Source organism: the organism of the source record quoted next, unplaced genomic scaffold, assembly GCF_019419815.1.
Source record: "Pyrus x bretschneideri cultivar Hongxiangsu unplaced genomic scaffold, Pyrus_bretschneideri_v1 Contig5, whole genome shotgun sequence".
NCBI lineage: Eukaryota > Viridiplantae > Streptophyta > Magnoliopsida > Rosales > Rosaceae > Pyrus > Pyrus x bretschneideri.
The window spans coordinates 7,640,430-7,659,336 of record NW_025999787.1 but is presented as its reverse complement, the minus strand read 5'-3'; the positions used below and the strand labels follow the sequence as shown (position 1 = coordinate 7,659,336).

Genomic DNA, 18,907 nt, shown 5'->3' with positions numbered 1-18,907 from the left:
GGGAAGTTCTCGTATAATTTCCCAGAAACAAAACCGTAAGAGTGTGGTCAGGGCCCAAAGCAAACAATATCGTGCTAAGGCAGAGTCGAGCTTGGGATATGGTGGAGCCCAAGTCGGGATGTGACAATTTGGTATCAAAGCCAATCCCTGGCTGGAAGTGTGCCATCGAGGACGTTGGGCCCCTAAGGGGGTGGATTGTTAAATCCCACATCGCCCAATGTAGAGGATCTTCTTTGCCTTATATGTACATACCTACCTTTATATAGCACGAGACTTTTTGGGAGCTCACTAGCTTCAGAGTTCATCGGAATGCCAAAGTTAAGGGAGTTTGCATGAGAGCAATCCCAAGATGGGTGACCCACTGGGGAGTTCTCGTATGAGTTCCCAGAAACAAAACCGTGAGGTCGTGGTCGGGGCCCAAAGAGGACAATATCGTGCTACGACGGAGTCGAGCCTAGGATGTGGTGGAGCCTGGGTCAGGATGTGACATAATGCGTAGACTAAAATTTTAGACCAAATTTGCAAATCATATGACGTGTCATCAAAAGGTTTCATTTAGTGCGCATTCATTACTTATACATATCCTTAAAGACTCGAAAATATCATTATTTTTTTAGTCTTATATTGACGAGGTTAGTAAATAAGAAAAAACACCTCACGATATATACAAAAACACTTTAAAAGTTCAAATGGAAGACAAAACTCATAATCTATCTATTTGTAAACCTGAAGTTTTCTTGTTTCCTTATGTCGATACAAAATAAATTAGTTTTTCCGTGTTTCTAATGTGACATCCCACATCGCCCAGGGAAGTGATCCTTAAATGTATATTCCCATCCCTACCTAGCACGAGGCCTTTTGGGAGCTCACTGGCTTCGGGTTCCATAGGAACTCCGAAGTTAAGCGAGTAGCGCGCGAGAGCATTCCCAGGATGGGTGACCCATCGGGAAGTTCTCGTGTGAGTTCCCAGAAACAAAACCATGAGGGCGTGGTCGGGGCCTAAAGCGGACAATATCGTGCTACGGTGGTGGAGCGGGCCCGAGTTGTGGTGAAGGCCCGGGCCGGGATGTGACATTGGTATCAGAGCCTATCCCTGGCCGGAAATGTGCCGACGAGGACGTCGGGCCCCTAAGGGGGGTGGATTGTGACATCCCACATCGCCCAGGGAAGTGATCCTTAAATGTATATTCCAATCCCTACCTAGCACGAGGCCTTTTGGGAGCTCACTGGCTTCGGGTTCCATAGGAACTCCGAAGTTAAGCGAGTAGTGCGCGAGAGCATTCCCAGGATGGGTGACCCATCGGGAAGTTCTCGTGTGAGTTCCCAGAAACAAAACCGTGAGGGCGTGGTCGGGGCCCAAAGCGGACAATATCGTGTTACGGTGGTGGAGCAGGCCCGGGTTGTGGTGGGGGCCCGGGCCGGGATGTGACATCTAAATTACTGAGTTTGAAGTGCTTCTTTAAATATAATTGTATCGATGTCTTACATATAAAAACAAATAATTTTTTTATATGAAGTGAGGGCACATTTTTTAGCGTCGTCCTGGACCTCAAAAATCTCTAGACCGGCCCTATGTAAGAGGTTTGTCTAAACTCGATAAACCTAAGGAACGTTAGTGTAATTAATTCCAAAATAATTAGCTAAACATCTAGCAAATTGACTATGTCAATTTTTGCCTTATATGTGTACAGTGGTAAGGTAAAACCGTAAAACACCGGACTGTGTATTGTTCGTCCGATCTCTGTACTACTGCACACTTCCATTTCATCTCTTGGCTGTCTATTTTGTAGTGTCGTCATCATGTCATCCATCACCGCTGGATGCGCCAAAGCGACTTGGACAACCGCAGGCCACGTCAAAACGACTTTGGCAGTATATCTCTTATTTTGCCCAAATGCATGCCGTGCCGTGCCGTGCCGTGCGGTACATGTCTTTTCCATTTTCCTAGTTGTTTCTTTTTCTTGTTTGAGAGTGCTGTGCACCACCATGGTCCATGCCATATTAACAAAACTAAATGACAATTCCCGAACCCCAGATTAAAGAAAAATATATCATCAATAAAGAAAAAATGGTTTTGTCCAAAAAATAAAAATAAAAATAAAAATGTGTATTTTTTTTTTAAATTCAAACGGTAGCAGTCGACATGAGTTTAACTAACTTGCTTAAAATCACTTAGTACTATAGTTTAGTGATCTTCCTCTTTACTTGTAACGAGAGATATAGGTTCAATTCTCATTAAAAATAAATTCAAACCAAATTATTATGGCTAGCCCACGATGGGGCTTAGCACACTCACCCACCATTAGCCTCACAATGGGCTAGCAATCATGTAACTTAAATTCGTCTTTGACGAGAGTCGAACTTAAGACCCTCACTTACGAGTGAAGAGACCGTAATACTAAGTGGTGTGTACAATTTTTTTAAATAATGGTTTTTAATTTTTTTTTTTTTTAATTTTTTTATTCATTCAATCACTTGTATAATTTCCTATGGTTGCACTGTAACTTACCAAAATGCTAATTTCCCAGTTTAGTTTTAACCTTTGTACGACATATTACGAGCCCCGATGTACTATCAGAGACTCATTAGATACCCAAACAACGTGTAAATACCCGAAGTAAATGCAAGGGATAGCGCCCTCACTCATTTCAACACCCCAACAGAAGCAAAATTTAGAGAGAAGCAAATCCTAGAGAAAGAGAGAGATGGAAGGGATGGATCACGGCCATGGCATGGGTGGTATGGCACCACCACCACCACCATCATCCATGACGAACGGTACGATGATGCACCATACGATGATGATGCACATGACCTTCTTTTGGGGCACAAAGGCGGAAGTACTCTTCTCCAAATGGCCAGGCACAAACACCGGCATGTATTACGTAGCCATATTCTTTATCTTTACCCTAGCTGTCCTCGTCGAGTGGCTCTCCCACTGCCGTCTGATCAGGCCCGGCGCAAGTGACGTCATTTCTGGACTGGCACAGACTTTTTTGCATGCAATTAGGGTTGGGTTGGCTTATTTGGTGATGTTGGCCGTCATGTCGTTTAATACGGGGGTGTTTCTTGTGGCGGTGGCTGGGCATACTGTTGGGTTCTTGCTTTTTGGGAGTACGGTTTTTAAGAAGAAGCCGGATGTTGATGATAAGGGTTCTGATCTTCCTCCAATGAGATGTTGATTATATGTAAATTTTAAATTTTATTTATGGAATGAATTAGGACATTTTGGTTTTTTAGTTTGGTGAAGCATCTAATGCTCAGATGGCTGAGGCGGTGGCTCAGGAGGTTGTTCGTATGATTAATCGAAGAATGTTTATTGATGCGCTGGAAGGTATTTTGCACGATATATGGCACCTTGCAAGTGTTATGGAATCGGAGGAGTATGTGTTTTCTCATCGAGTAACAAACAGAGCAGCACACACTGTTGCAGCTTTCATGCAATCTGTAGGGAGAACTTTTATTTGGAATTGTATTAGTCCCGATTTTCTTTTTAATATTCTTATTAAGGATGTGAACTTATCAATTAAACTTGATTGAATAAAATTTATCGTTTCAAGAAAAAAAATAAAAATTCATCGTCAGATTCAGATTTTTTTCGCTGAATTATCTCTATTTTTTTTTGTCAAAGAATCTGAAAAGGGTATTAAATATTTCCTTTAGTTAGGTTTTATATGTGTGGTTGTGAAGTGCGAAGTTGATCTTTTCCAGTCATCTGCCCAGAAACAGCAAGTCAAGTCATGCATCAATTAATGATCCAACTTCATTAGCTGTGTTTTTAATTTTATTTTGTACGAGAAGTAAAAATAAGGATTAAGATTTTAAAATTGTATCAATTTATATTTTTTATTTACGAATTATTTGAACTTTCGTTAAATGGAGGGTAAATTTCGAAACCCGCTCTCAATCTTACACTTTCCAAATCAGTGCACCTCTCATGCAAGTCTAGACTTAATTCCAAAAGTTATATTACACTACACAAAGGTCTTAGATCTTGGTCCAACTCAATACACAATTATACATAATTTCCCCCAATAATCCCCCAATAATCATAACAAAAGTTAAGCATTCTTCTATGCAACTGGCCTTTCCCTATTTCTTTGCTTACTAGAACCACGTAGCTTGTCTTTTGTCCTGATTTTTGTTTTACAACGAAATGACAGACTCTAAACCTGGAGTAATTTTTCGGTGTACCCGGTACACCAAAAAAATTTGGTGTACCCTCACTCATAATGGTGAGGGTACACCAAAAAAATTTGGTGCACCCTCACTTTTTGTACACCAAAAAAATTCTAATGAGTGAGGGTACACCAAAAAAATTTGGTGTACCCGGTACACCTAAAATTTTTTCCTAAACCTGTTATATAGCATCTAAAGAGAAGCTGTAAAATTATTAAAATTTTATTTTAAAAAGTCAATTCTAAAAATCTCATCTCCCACGTACAAGTGTCACTATCAAACAAATACCCTTTAAGTTTACAACGCAACTGCTCATAAGTTAAATATAAAAAATTTAATAAAATTGAAGGACGGACCCGTATACCAAGGAGAAAAGGAAGAGAGAATATGGTTTTAGAAAATGAGTAAGTTGATTTTTTATTTTGAAATGATTGATATAAATATTCAAAATTTGTTAAAATAAAAAGTGTTCGAGATAAAAAGTCAAAGAGACTAGTAAAAGTAGTTATTTGATACTCTTCACCCACTAAAATAACAAAAAATTAACAAAACTGTTGGAGATGCTTTTAGGATTCATGGGCTAACATTTCTTGCTATGTGGGCTTTGCTTAATAATGCAGCAATAGGTCTGGGCATATTTATTTTCTTTATTTTTCTTCGCCCTTCTCTCTAATGTTGGGCCTATCGTTCGGCTGCCGTCTAGGATTGGGGGGAGACTGGAAAAACAAGCAGAATTGAACCTCCAACTAAATACCATGAAGTCCAAAAACTCAAAAATCCGAATGACTGGGAAAAAGTTCGATCGTTCCAACTTATAGTAGGCAGAAAGTTTGGTGCCGTGACATAATACAAGGGCGTTGTTAAGTACTCAAAATATATTATTATGCACTCTAAACAATTATATTTGGTTGCAAGAATGATTGACGACGTATTGTTTATGTATTGAAGGCATAACAATGAACGATAATATAATGACGACATAATAAACGCTTATCATTTATACAACCAAATATCAAAAACAAATTATTCATTCTAATTCTTCAAAATATAAAGAGAAATTTGCATTTTAAAAAAAAAAAAAAGTGTGGAATGACTTCAAAGTGTCAATGGATAAACATAAAGTAATGCTTTTATATCATGAAGTGGTGAACAGGACTTGAAGAAAGACGATCTCAAATGAGGGGGGATAACGGTGGAGATAAAATATATCAAAGGCTTGTCATAATTGTCATTATTATTCATTTCCATTATTAAGTAACTAGGTTACTTACATGCATGATTCAAACAGTCTGATAATGTAGCATGACTTTCTTATCCATACATTTGTTGTAGCATGACTTGAAGGACTAATGCCTTATCAAACATTTGTTGTTTTTCTTTTTTTTTTTCAAACATTTTCTTTTCTATATCATACATTTGTTTCATTGAAGTGTGGTTGGTGTGCGTTCAAATGGGTCATTCTTGAGATTGTCATAATTTGAAATTTTTTAATTTAAATTTAATAAAAAAATAAATCTAAATTACTTAAATTACTTCAAAAGAAGTTAACCGAAAGACAAAAAAAAAAAAAAAAAAAAAAAAAAAAAAAAAAACTAATATTGTTACCTGACATTTTTTTTTTTGGCCTAAATTGTACACTTGTGGATTGAAGTTCTTTTAAAATGATTGAAAACACTTTTAGTAAAAGTGTTTTTGGGCTACGAAAGCACTTGAAGTACATTTTGGAAGAAGCACCAATTATGTGAACAAAATTGAGGTTTCACCATAAAATCAATTGGTAATATGGGAAGTGGCACAATTTCTTATAAGCATACGCAACGTCTCTCCTTTCCTCGATGTAGGATTGACACTCTTGACATTATGACACGCCCCAACCCCAATATCCCCAAATACTAGGGTAAGCACGTGCTAGCCGACACCTAAGGGTGATGAAGCCATTAAAAACATGTATACCAATAAAATATTTAATTAGAAAGATATAAACCAATGCAAAATCATGTTCAGATCATACAATTACTAAGAATAATAAGGAAGAATTACTAAGAAAAATATGAACAAGGAAATGACACCTATACTGAGAAGACTCAAGGATAACTAAGCCGAAGTGCCCTGACGCCAGGATCATGTGCCTCAATCCTAACTCCTGAGGGGGCGCAAAACCAGAAAAGGTGAGTGGACCAAAGTTTATAATAATAATACTAATAATAAGAAAACCAGTTTATTTTATGAACATAATAATCCCTTATTTTGAAAACATATATAATACTACATATAGGTTTTATAAAAACCCTAGCATGCCATGCAAAACCTTCGTAAAACATGTACGTGTAAAACCATGCTCAATAATGTTGAAAACGTCCCCCGAAGGCAAATCTATAAATCTCATCAGTGAAATACTTAACTCGGGGTATCATAATTGCTTGAATGCAGTACATGTCCATCACCCGAAGGTGAAGCTGTATAACCTGTCCATCACCCGTAGGTGAAGCTATATATCATGTCCATCACCTGACGATGAAGCTGTATAAAATAGTATACATCCACACCAACACTAGCCGTGGCTAGTGAAGCTGTCCACACTGATTTCAACAGTGAATCTGGGGGTATATAATATATCATATCTCACTCCTCCATCATCTGTGTCCTATGGCCACAGACATAATACCCATGATGCGCAAATGTGCCGTATGATAACCCACCAGATAAGTACCAAAACATATCCCGAAATCTCAAGCCAAATCACCAAAGCTCAAGGGTTCAAAATCTCATTTCATCATTCATATATAAAAGATATTCGTAAATCCAAGGAGTTTCATATATTCAATTCCAATAATTCATAACCATTATTAAATGTAAATTCGATAAATTATAAATATTCCGTAAAGCAATTAAACCATGAATTCTATATAAACCATAATTATAGAAATCGGGAAAACATAATATAAAACGTATTAAATGCACAAAATATGAAATGCATGCTAGGCTAATATTTTATAAAAAATATATAAGTTATGAAGGGGTCAACTCACAAGTTTTCCATTGCCCGGAAGCCGCACGGACTATCGAGGATGTAATCATTTCCCGCAAACGCACCTAAACACAAATAGGGATGTTTTAGTAAAACTATACTAAAACGTTACAATTTGGGAAAACAGATGGCAGATTCGGATTTGGCACGTTGAGGAACCTTGGGTTTTTCCTCCATGCATCGTCGCGTGCGACGGTTGGCCGCCCTGACTTGCTGGAAAATCCAAGAACTCCAAAAATTCTCAAATTTTACATGAATGAAGCTCTCGATGAAAGGAACAACTTCCATACCTGCAGCCAAAGCCAATTTGGCTAGAAAAATCTCCAATTTCACTAAAACCTGTCGGAACCCTAGATTTGGGTGTGCTTTGATTCGACCTCCATACTTGCTTTGACGCCTCAACCAATGCATTGGCTAAGTTTCCTTCAAGAATGGCAAATTGCTGCCATGAGACCCGTCCCACCCACAGGTGCTGTTCTCCACGAAATGAAACAAATCTCATCAGGTTTGGGGTGGAATTCATAGCAAGGATGTCGTGGTGATGTTTTCTGGTGATGGTTGGGCGTGAAAAGCTAGGAAAACGCCATGAAAGGCATCAGAAAAGCTACGAAACACCGGGTGAGACAGGATGGCGACATAGAAACTGGTCTGGGGTCCGATTAGATTGACAAGATAACATACCACGCAAACTTTTATTCATGTAAAATCAAATAGTAATGCAGATAGATGTTCGTTGATATATGTACCATTTTGTGTAGAGAAGCCAGAAGCATTAGGTCAACGTAGGTCGCCAACTCTGTCAAAGTGAACTTTCAAGGCGTGGACTACCTTTGCGGGTATAAGAACCTAGGAACATCCTATTCGTTGACAATAAAAACATTAGTCTAAACTAGGCATATGTAGTAAATTCTCTTTCAATGTATAAATGAAAACTAACAAATATGTATTTACTATATAAAAGAAAAGATTCATTCACCTGAAGTCCGCGTTACAACTTCCTAGCACAAATATGGAGGCGTCACGAACGATCGTCGCCTAGAACAAATATCGTCTCAGAATTCTTATCGATAGAACATGTAACTTACATAAAACACATCCTCAAGGACGTTCTAGAATGATTTGTAACCCATTGAACAAAAGTCAACCGTCGGTCAAAGGTCAACGGTAGGGTCTAAAACCCTACGTAACTCGATCTCGAAGATCTGCACCTCATATTTCTGATCTGTAACTTTCCAAAAGTTTCAATAAGCTTCTAGAATAACATCCTAAAGTTTCAGAACGATCCAACAGTCGGATCTCTGTCAATCAATAAAATTAAGTGGCGGCCGACGTTTAGATTTACAATCTTAGAAAACCCATCTAGGAAGATCCGTACGTTAGATTCCAGACCCATCAATTCCTAATATCCTTAAATATTATGTACTATTATTTATTAAAGTTTGGTGACAGTCCAATGGTCGGATCATCGAATCATATAATAACTAAGTGGCGGCCCTTAACGGAAATATAACCAAACAACGGAATTTCATCAATCGGAAATCAGGGCACCTATTTTAGCTTAGGTAGGTCAAGTGGTGTCTCTGCCCACGCTTCGCCATCACGCCCGCCTCACGCTGCGGCCGGCCACCCTGACTTGCAAGAAAATTTAATTATTTCCAAAAATTCTCAAATTTTACTGGAATAAAGATCTCTACGAGTAGAACAAGTTTTATACCTATGACCAAGTCCAATTTGGCTGGGAAAGGCCCCACATTGGCTGGCACAAATCGAAAACCCTAGAATGGTTGAGTTTTGATTCAACACCTCCAGTGCTCTGCCGCACCAACCAAGGCTTGGTACTTCTTCCTGGGTTCAAGAAGAGTTGAACCATGGTGGTGGTCGACGATGGTTTGTGCAGAATCAGCCGATCACCGTCGGGCACCCACGAAACCCATCAGTGTAATCTTCACGACACCAAGGCTAAAATCTATCGAGTTTTAGGTGGAAATAAAAGAGGTGTTGATGTTGAGTGACTTCCTGGTGGTGGGTGGTTGCAAATTGCCAGAGAAATTGCCTGAAAAAGGTTCCGAAATCATGGCTTTCCGTTAGGTCGGGCCACGGGTCAAGGAATGACCCGATTTGGCTGGGTTGATTTCCCTCGGTTCCTTTCCTTTTCTTCCCTCTCCTTTGTCTCCTTTCTCCTGGTTCTCATTGGTCAGTCCTTTTCTCTTCTCCCCCGATTAGGCAGCTCTGCCCCCTCCTTCCTCCTCTGTTTGTCCTCCTCTCCGATTCCTTCTTCCTTTTTTCCTCATTTCTCACAAAATAATCTTAAAATAATAATATCATAATTAGAAGAAATATATAAAATAATAAATAGTAATATTTACAAAAGTACTTTTTAGATTTGTAGTTCCGTGACAGGGAAAAAGTTCGACCGTTCCAACTTATAGTAGGCAGAAAGTTTGGTGCCGTGACATAATACAAGGGCATTGTTAAGTGCTCAAAATATATTATTATGCACTCTAAACAAGTAGATTTGGTTGCAATAATGATTGATGACGTATTATTTATGTATTGAAGACATAACAATGACGCAACGATAATATAATGACGACATAATAAACGCTCATCATTTCTGCAATCAAATGTCAAAAACAGATTATTCATTCTAATTGTTCAAAATATAAAGAGAAATTTGCATAAAAAATAAAAAAAAAAGTGTAGAATAACTTCAACGTGTCAATGGATAAACATAAAGTAATGATTTTCTATCATGGAGCGGTGAACAGAGATGAACTCGATGAAAGACGATCTCAAATGAGGAGGGATAATGGTGGAGATAAAATATATCGAAGGCTTATCATAATTGTCATTATTATTCATTTCCATTATTAAGTAACTAGGTTACTTCCGTGCATGATTCAAACAGTATGATAATGTAATATGACTTTCTTATCCATATGTTAACTTGAAGGACTAATGCCTTATCAAACATTTGTTCCTTTTTTCAAACATTTTCTTTCTATATCAAACATTTGTGTCATTGAAGTGTGGTTGGTGTGCGTTCAAAGGGGTCATTTTTTGTGATTGTTATAATTTGAATTTTCTAATTTAAATTTTACTAAAAAATAAATCTAAATTACTTAAATTACTTCGAAAGAAGTTTACTGAAAAAAAGATAAAGCTAAGCTAATACTGTTGCCTGACATTTTTATTTTTATTTTTGGGTTGTTTTTTTAAATTTTACTCCTTCAAGAAAATTGAAAATTGAAATAAAATTGATGTTATAATACATATTGATTATAGTCCCTTGATGTATCCTTAATTCAAAATAATTAATGTGCATTTTATTTAATATCTCCCATTAAATATTTAAATTTATTAATATACAAATTTTAATTTATTTTTTGACCAAAAAAAAGTTTTTTTTTAATTTATTAATTTTATTTAACATTCTTCAAACTTGAAGGACTCAATTAATGTAGCTAAATGTTAGTACCAAAATGTATTATATTGAACTAATGTATTTAAATGTTAGTACCGAAATGTATATACTGAAATGTATTATATTAAATTAATTATTAATGTACCTAAATGTGTGTACCAAAATGTATGCACCGAAGTGTTAGTACCAAAATGTATTATATTGAATTAATGTATCTAAATGTTTGTATCGAAATGTATGTACCAACATGTGTATACCTAAATCTATGCACCAAAATGTATAATTTTGAATTTAATATACCTAAATGAAGAAGACAATGTTCATCGAAATATATTGTATAACAAATATTAATTTATCTAAATGTTTACAACAAAATATATTACGATAATGAAATAAAATTATAATTATAATGAAATAAAATTAATACATTAAAATTAGGAAGAAAAAGAGAAATAATTAAAAAAATCAAAATGTAATTAATAAAGAGAGTTTTAATGAAACACTTCCCGTATTGTTTACTTTTAACAAAAAATACATTTTTACTCTAAAAAGTCACTCATAATACTATTCACTTACAACACATTTTTCTCCTTTTGATTAAAACTCAAAGTTTTCAAGTCATTTTCATTAGTTTTCCTATTAATAAATGAGGTTATTAATGTATCAAGGGACTAAAATTATATTTTGATCTTACTCATGGTTTTAGTCTAAAAGTCATCTTTGCCAAGGATTAGAATGAAGTTTTCTATTTATTTATTTATTTTTTTTGGCCTAAATTGTACACTTGTGGATTGAAGCACTTTTAAAATAATTGAAAGCGCTTTTAGTAAAAGTGTTTTTGGGCTACAAAAGCACTTGAAGTACATTTTGGAAGAAGCACCAATTATGTGAACAAAATTGAGGTTCCACCATAGAATCAATTAGTAATATGAGAAGCATACGCGGCGTCTCTCCTTTCCTTGATGTAGGATTGATACTCTTGACATTATGTGCTTCTTGCAAGACACTTCTAAGTGCTTATCCAAGACACTTCAAGTGCTAATTCAGAATTTACTTGCCTAGACATTATGTGCTTCTTGCAAGACACTTCAAGTACTTATCCAAAACACTTAAAGTGTTCATTCAGAATTACTTGCACTTTTGCAAAAATAATTAGTTCCAAAAGCACGTTTGGTGAAAGTGTTTTTGGGTTCTAAAAGCACTTAAACTGTATTTTAGAAGACACACAAGTTATGTACTTCTTGTAGGACATTTCACATGCTTATCTAGGATTCACTACTATTTTTACTAAGAATTAGTTCCAAATTCGCTTTCAGTCATTTTAAAAGCACTTCCAAACCTGCCTAAAAGCTACTTTAGGTCCAGATTCCAAATTTGGAAAAGCTTAAATATTTGGCTCCAAAATTTAGACCTCATACATTTGAGATGGCCTTATAAGCATAACTAATATCCGTTGCATTCAAGTTTTCTCGTTGTTTAATGAATGGGCATGGGATTCTTGAACTCTTTCTAGAAGAGCTTCCCACCCGTGAGCATAAACTAGATAGAGAGCTCCAAAAGCTATTCAAGGACAAACTAAACGCCTAAATTATGAAGAAACCAATGCTTGAAATTAAACAAGCATCAGTTAACCCACAGGATGAAAGCTGAATTGGCACTGGGATTTATTAAAGGAGGCAGATTGTATGCTCTTCTATTTGGATGCCCTTCCCATCCCCTTCTATTTTGTGCGGTCACGATTAAACCACGTCAACATTTTCTATTGATCTTTTTTTAATAGAGATAATAAGACAAAAAGTAATAGGAATATAAAATGTTGACGTGGCCGCACAATTAAGAAGGGATGGGAATGGCACCCAAACAGGAGAACAGACAATATGCCTCCTTATTAAAACACATCTTTTTACATCACAGTAGGGGTTCGCACAACTAGTTACATCAACCAATCAAGGGCATCGTGCTGTATGTCCATTATATCAAACAATTCAAACTTATCGCTTATTCAAAATATACACTAAAAAAGGGGATAATATTCTTGAATCTGTATTTGTTTTGTCCTAATCTACATATCTTAAGATTCCTCTTTACTAGATTCTTGAATCTGTATCTCAATTATGTCCAACTGACCGACTTCTTCTGTCTGTCATTTTCCTCTTTATTCTTTTCTTGGACTTTCTCTTCTTTTCTAAGAACAAAATGTCAAAACACACCGCCATATTTGAGAGCGAAAGATTGACAATATTAATGGTGGTGATTAATATTTAGGCATTGCATAGCCAAAGCCGCTCGTCAATATGTCCATTCTTGAGGCAGACCCATCTCCTTATGGTTCATGCACGGCACCGGCCGCGACTGATGCTTATTAGTTGAATGCATGTCTGCCCTACCACCCTTCAAATCATCTTAACCAAAAAAGGAAAAACAAGTTAGAGAGTAAGCCCAAAATTCATGAACAAATAAACTTACATATATATAGCAAAGTTTGTGCATATTTGTTTGAGATATTTTACGTGCGATGTTATGTTATTGGATTGTCAATCTGAATTTTTTATTTAAATAATAATTATGTTTAATTAACGACTTAGATTGACAAGATAACATACCACGCAAACTTTTATTCATGTAAAACCAAATAGTAATACAGATAGATGTTCGTTGATATATTTTTACCATTTTGTGTAGAGAAACCAGAAGCATTAGGTCGAGGTAGGTCGCCAACTCTGTCAAAGTGAACTTTCAAGGCGTGCACTACCTTTGCGGGTATAAGAACCGGGGAACATCCTATACGTTGACAATAAAAACAGCCGAAATGTTAGTTTAGAAAGATTGTGATAGTATTAGGTTCTCCCAATAATTAAGCAGTTAACGACAATTTACAACTTGGTAATATAACATATGTAACAATTTGAGAAGAACCCAACTCAATATTTTTTAAAAATAATAATAATAAAATAAAATAAAATAAAGAACCCTTTTTGGGTGTTCCAAATGATAAGGAGATGTTTCCGGATTAGTTGTTTTATTTATCTCTTAAACTCTACCTAAGAAATTAACAATAAACCAAAAAGAGAGAGTTTGCCAAAAGACCAAACCCCAATCAATTAGTGCACCATACATAAAGATTCCTTTTTACACCAGTCACTAGCTAAAACAATTTTGGCCACTACCTAATTTAGATTGGGAACTAAAAGGAATCTTCAGAATAAATAACAGCTCAGCCCAATTTGGGATCGGAGACTAAAAGAATATAATTTAGAATAAAGTACTCCCAACTCAATTTGCTTCTTTTATAAGTTAGAAATTTAAATATAATTTTTTGTAAATAGAGAGTTTGATATCATTTAGTGTGTATAAAGGGTGATAGATATAATAAATTTAAATAAAAGTCATTATTTATAAAATTTGATTTGATAATAAAACTCGTCACTTATCAATAAATAAAAAATAAAAAAAAACTCAAAACATAATAGTAAGGAACAACTCAAATAGTTGTATTTAAGAAAGAGGAAAAGAACGTTTAATTTATGATAAGGAAGCCTATTATAGATCCAAAGTCAAACACCGAAAGATGCAACACCACAAGCAATCCGAATAATATGGTTATCCACATGCCTATTTTTATTTCTCATACATTTTTAAATCTTTTACCATCAGATCGAATGAATTGAAGAAAAATCAATAACCAAAAATTAACAAAGTTTGTGAAAGGTAAAAATAAGTGATATTCCATTTCAAACCCATAAGGTGATATTCCATTTCAAACCCAACCACTCCAACGACTAGGAAACCGCAAGAAGTTGCTCCCAAATAAATCAATCACATAATGCTAAAAACCCTCAAACTCTAAAGCGACACCAAATTGGCAAATCAAAGGTTTAACTAATTATATGTACCTCTTTTCTTGGGTGACTGTGAAGTGTTACCAATAACACACGGCAAAAATACTCCTGTCCCAGAAGATGACCCAATTTTCGAACTCGACCCGCCAAGGAAAACAGCCCTCACGGCCGGTCGTGCTTCCTGGTTAACCCATGGGTTTGAACCAGGCAATCCGAATTGTGTTGGAGACCTTGACGTTCCTCCATTAATTGACCCAATACAAGATCCTCCTTTCTTCAAGTGCTGATAATTATTAGGCTCATATTGCTCATGGCAAATATTGGCTTGTCTTCCTCTATTCCCTGATGATCCTTGTTTCCTTGAAATGTGCTCTTGCTTTTGCTTATAATTATAGGCTTCAAGTTTCTGTCAAAGGAAGGATATATTTGAGTAGGGTGTATATGTATTTGTAAAGGAAAAAAATTACTTTGTTATCCACTTTACTAAATCAGTAAGATATCAACGACAGTGGATCATGTACAAAAGATTGGCACCCGTTGCTAATTAATTAATCACTCTAGAAAACTTATAAACGCAATAACAAGTGCACAATACATATACTATATATTGGTATCCGACACCAGCGAATCGCTGGAGAAACTTATTAACAGTAAAAAAAAAAACTACCCAAAAATTAGTGGTTAATTATTACCTGAATATCTTGGCTCTGACCGGAAGCTAGATCTTGCTTTGAGCAAAATCCAACACCTGGGTCTACTTTTGCACTTGCGTTTATTCCCTGAGGATGACGTGACCCTTCGTTGGTTGTAGTTGTATCTAACTTGTCCAACTTTCTTAAAACGTCGGCGTAGGTACACCTGTTCCGGGCTTTGTCTTTGCCTGGTGTTTCTGGTGGCGTTGGTTCAAGAGATGACCCTTCAGAGCTGCCATGGCAAGACCCCAACGGTGGCCACACTGAGTACTGTGGCCAACCAACGGACTGAAAAAGAAGAAAACTCAAATCAATTAACCACATAATATTATCAACAATTTGTAGACAGGTGCCGATATCGTGCATATATATATAAGTACTGATTTTTAATTATGTGTTTACCTCTTGGTTTTTCTGAGAGCTAGTAGTATTGGTTTTGTCGTGATCATCCTGAAGCATGTAGTTAGTCATCTGGCGAGTTAATTCGGCAACGTAATCGTCGTCCCCATCAGTAGTAGTCTCTGTCCACTGATCAGATGAAACAAGTTCAGAATCCTCAAGTGCTGAAGATGAAGAAGTTGAACTCAAATCTGATGAGCCAATAAATCCTTTGTAATTATAGTTAGCAGCTGCTTCACGAATATCCCAGGCCTTGGTATCTGTTTTGGAGCACTCAAAATCCATCATGTTAATTAAGTACTAATCAACTTTTGTTTTAATTAATTAGCAGTAACACTAATTAACTTGAACAAAAGATGATGGAGGTGAAGAACTGATCAGGTGGATTTATATTGGAGAAGAAAGATCAAAGATCAATGTAATTATATGATCAAAAAGCACCTCAAGAAAGCTAGAATACGGATCAAATTGTTTGCAAAGTGAGTTTGGGTGGGACCCGGAAGCTAATTAAGTGGGTCCAGTGTCACACTGTAGCTGGATGACTTGTTTGGTGTGTTGTGTTTTATAAGAGTTAGAGTTTGGTAGTTGGAAAGTTTGCCCAGCTGTGCTATATATCCTCCTCCCATTCGTTAGATATATTTTGCGGTGGCCTATATCCACCGAATCCACCGTAAACCTAAATATCTTTAGTTATTGTGTGCTTATCATATTGCACATTCAAGTTCGGGTTTTCTTCACTGTAATTTCGATAAATTAGTATAGAATACTGATCTAACCACATAATATTGTTATTATGAAATTTCATACTCGCCCATTACACATAACTATATAAATAAGTTTGCAAACAAATTTTCTGATAATTCTTTTAATACGAATTTGCTTAGCGATACTGTTATCATGTTCTTATTCAGTAAACTGTTTCTTGACATTTCTTCCTTCAAATTGATAATATCTGAAACGGATTCTCAGTCTATTTATTAACGTGGTTAGAAGTGGTTAGGGTTGGTCTTTCATTACCACCAATATATATGGTTGAGGGTTGATGTGGGTTCAGTATTGACTGGTTCTATTATTTGGTCACCGCAGCATTTCTTTTCATTGTTTTTTCCTCCGTGTTTTCTTCCAATTTTTCTTCCAATTTTTCTTCAGTTGCTTGCGACGCGCACGACAAGTACGGTTCAACAATTGCATGGAACGAGGGAGGCATAGCAAATTTGGGGTACCTCGACCTTATGACTTATAAATTTAGCCCACTTCTGCTGCCTGCATGAATCCGTACTTTCTAATCTTTATAATTGGCGATTATTCAACAATCCATTAGGTCATGGCCCACACTACTAAAACTTTTCGGCTGGTATATCGTATCAATTGAAGCCTTTTTGTATAATTAAGTAGATCTAGCTACCAAGGTTGCCTTGCCCAACCCGATAACTTTCATTGTTGGGCTCTCTCATGGTCGAAGCCTAAAGTTTTTATTGCCATTGTTGTCACTATTAAACCATGTGAGTTTCTACAGTGAGAGGTATTTGTGTTCATGGGTTGCGCGTGACCATGATAGTGTATTGATAACGTATTTCCACCATGTTGAGATATAGATATTGTGTAGTCATTACATGCATTGTCAATACGGTGAAACACACGGGTCATGCGCACAACCTATGTGCCCAAGTCAGAGAGAATTTTTCTAAATGAGATGTGTGTATAGAGTTGTTTGATCAAACTAAGCGCTAAAATATAAATAATTTACACTATACAAATAGGTCAAATTAACTCTCTATACACAGAATGACGCAGGTCAACAACACAAACAACAAGAAACAATTTCACAAGGATGATATAGCAACAATTGAACAATGAGATATAGCGATGATCAATCTTTGCCGTATAATGATCTATTGATCCAGGATGAAAGGGAAACTGCCGAGTTTAGTTTGGAATGCTTTCGAAAATCAAATTTCCAAATCTGTGTGACCTTGATCTGGAGGAAAATTTGGAGAAAAACTATTTTAGTTTGAGAGGGGATTTGGATGAAGATAGGTGGACCAAATAATATTTTATTGAGATTTTTTTCTTGTTAAATACCTTTGGTTCGGACGATAGATGAATATTGGACCACAAAGAAGTTTCCATGTAGACGCATCCAATTTGGAAAGAAAAAGTAGATGAAGATGTAAACTCGAAACCTTCTATTACTTCAAGATTCAACGGTAATCCAAGAGAGAGATATAAATACGAATTCTTCTAATGAGCAATATAAATCCGGTTGAACATTAGCATTTGTCTCCCTTTGTCGAAATGATTGGATTGAACCAATACAAACGATTGGATTTGAAAAAATAACCTATAAATTCAAGGTATATTGAAAGTAAATGAGAATGATTTTTTATTTTGATGGGATTAGAAAAAAAATTAGACATGAATCAAACTTCTCCCTGCTAATTGTCTCATTTTGGGAAGGTTGGAATAGATAACTTTTCTTCTTAAGTAATCATTTTCCTACCTCTAAGTTGTTTCACATTTTTTTTAATTTCTTCACCAACATTCTTAAAAATAATTCATGTATTTATCATTACATTATGTTAATAGACTCATGTTTACTTAACATAAATATGAAAAAGATGAATCGTAGAGCTTAAAGTAGGAGAAGTAAGGAAAGGAAATAAGATCAACTAGCCCCTCGTTGATCAAATTCCTTATTTTTAGGTATTTAATTACAGAATTTAAAGGAAAACTTGCACTTTTCGATTCTTTAAGTGTAAGTAAACGCAGAGAAAAGTTAAAGAATGAAATCATTCATTTACCCATATTTTAGTACACACATGGACATCTAGAATCAAAATGATTCTAAACATGTCCAATTTCGAATGTCAAATTCTAATTCCTTGCGTGTATGATACTATGCCAACTTTGACTTAGTCAAAACATTTAGCCTATGTTTTTGGATGAGGAAATTCCAAGTTCCAAGAGATTGAGCGCATTTAAAACAAAATGTTAGATGAAGGGGTTAGAAAAGCCTTCTCCATTAGAATTGCAAAAGTATATAATTGAAAGAAGCATTTACAAATATCTTACGCATACTTTTACAATGATACAACATTTTTAATAACCTTTATCTAATATTTATGGTCATTTTCTTACTAACTTGGCCTCAATCCTTTCGAGCTTAGAATTTCTCAGTGAAGACATTTAGAATTTCTCAGTTATGTCTTCACTTTATTACAAAGTGACATGGATTTAAAGTTGTAGAATAATCAGAAGAATAAAAATACAAAGAAAAGTTAGACAAGAAAACAGGGCGGTTTCAAACTTTCAAAGTTTCAAACCTTCCGGGAGATTATTCTTATTT

General features: G+C 35.7%; 2 protein-coding genes across 2 annotated transcripts; one reads left to right on the top strand and one right to left on the bottom strand.

Annotated features, from left to right (window-relative positions):
• The first annotated feature begins 2,563 nt into the window (after positions 1-2,563).
• LOC125470212 (copper transporter 6-like) lies at positions 2,564-3,584 on the top strand. The gene has a single exon (XM_048568945.1). It carries the CDS (start codon positions 2,706-2,708, stop codon positions 3,180-3,182), a length of 477 nt encoding a protein of 158 aa, XP_048424902.1. The 5' UTR covers positions 2,564-2,705; the 3' UTR covers positions 3,183-3,584.
• An 8,880-nt stretch (positions 3,585-12,464) lies between these two features.
• Positions 12,465-16,109, bottom strand: LOC125470214. The gene is made up of 5 exons (XM_048568960.1): positions 15,565-16,109; positions 15,163-15,450; positions 14,525-14,876; positions 13,302-13,412; positions 12,465-13,033 (listed from the first exon to the last, which is right to left on the bottom strand). The coding sequence occupies exons 1-5, from the start codon at positions 15,847-15,849 to the stop codon at positions 12,921-12,923; spliced, it is 1,149 nt and encodes a 382-aa protein (XP_048424917.1). The 5' UTR covers positions 15,850-16,109; the 3' UTR covers positions 12,465-12,920.
• Between the last annotated feature and the right edge of the window lie 2,798 nt (positions 16,110-18,907).

What these genes read in the sequence shown, in the direction of transcription:
- LOC125470212 (XM_048568945.1), top strand. Translation starts at nt 2,706, where the DNA reads ATGGAAGGGATGGATCACGGCCATGGCATGGGTGGTATGGCACCACCA.
- LOC125470214 (XM_048568960.1), bottom strand. Translation starts at nt 15,849, where the DNA reads ATGATGGATTTTGAGTGCTCCAAAACAGATACCAAGGCCTGGGATATT. An exon ending in GTCAGAGCCAAGATATTCAG is followed by an intron (nt 14,877 to 15,162) that starts GTAATAATTAAC and finishes TTCCTTTGACAG; the next exon opens with AAACTTGAAGCCTATAATTA. An exon ending in ACAGTCACCCAAGAAAAGAG is followed by an intron (nt 13,413 to 14,524) that starts GTACATATAATT and finishes GTCAACGTATAG; the next exon opens with GATGTTCCCCGGTTCTTATA.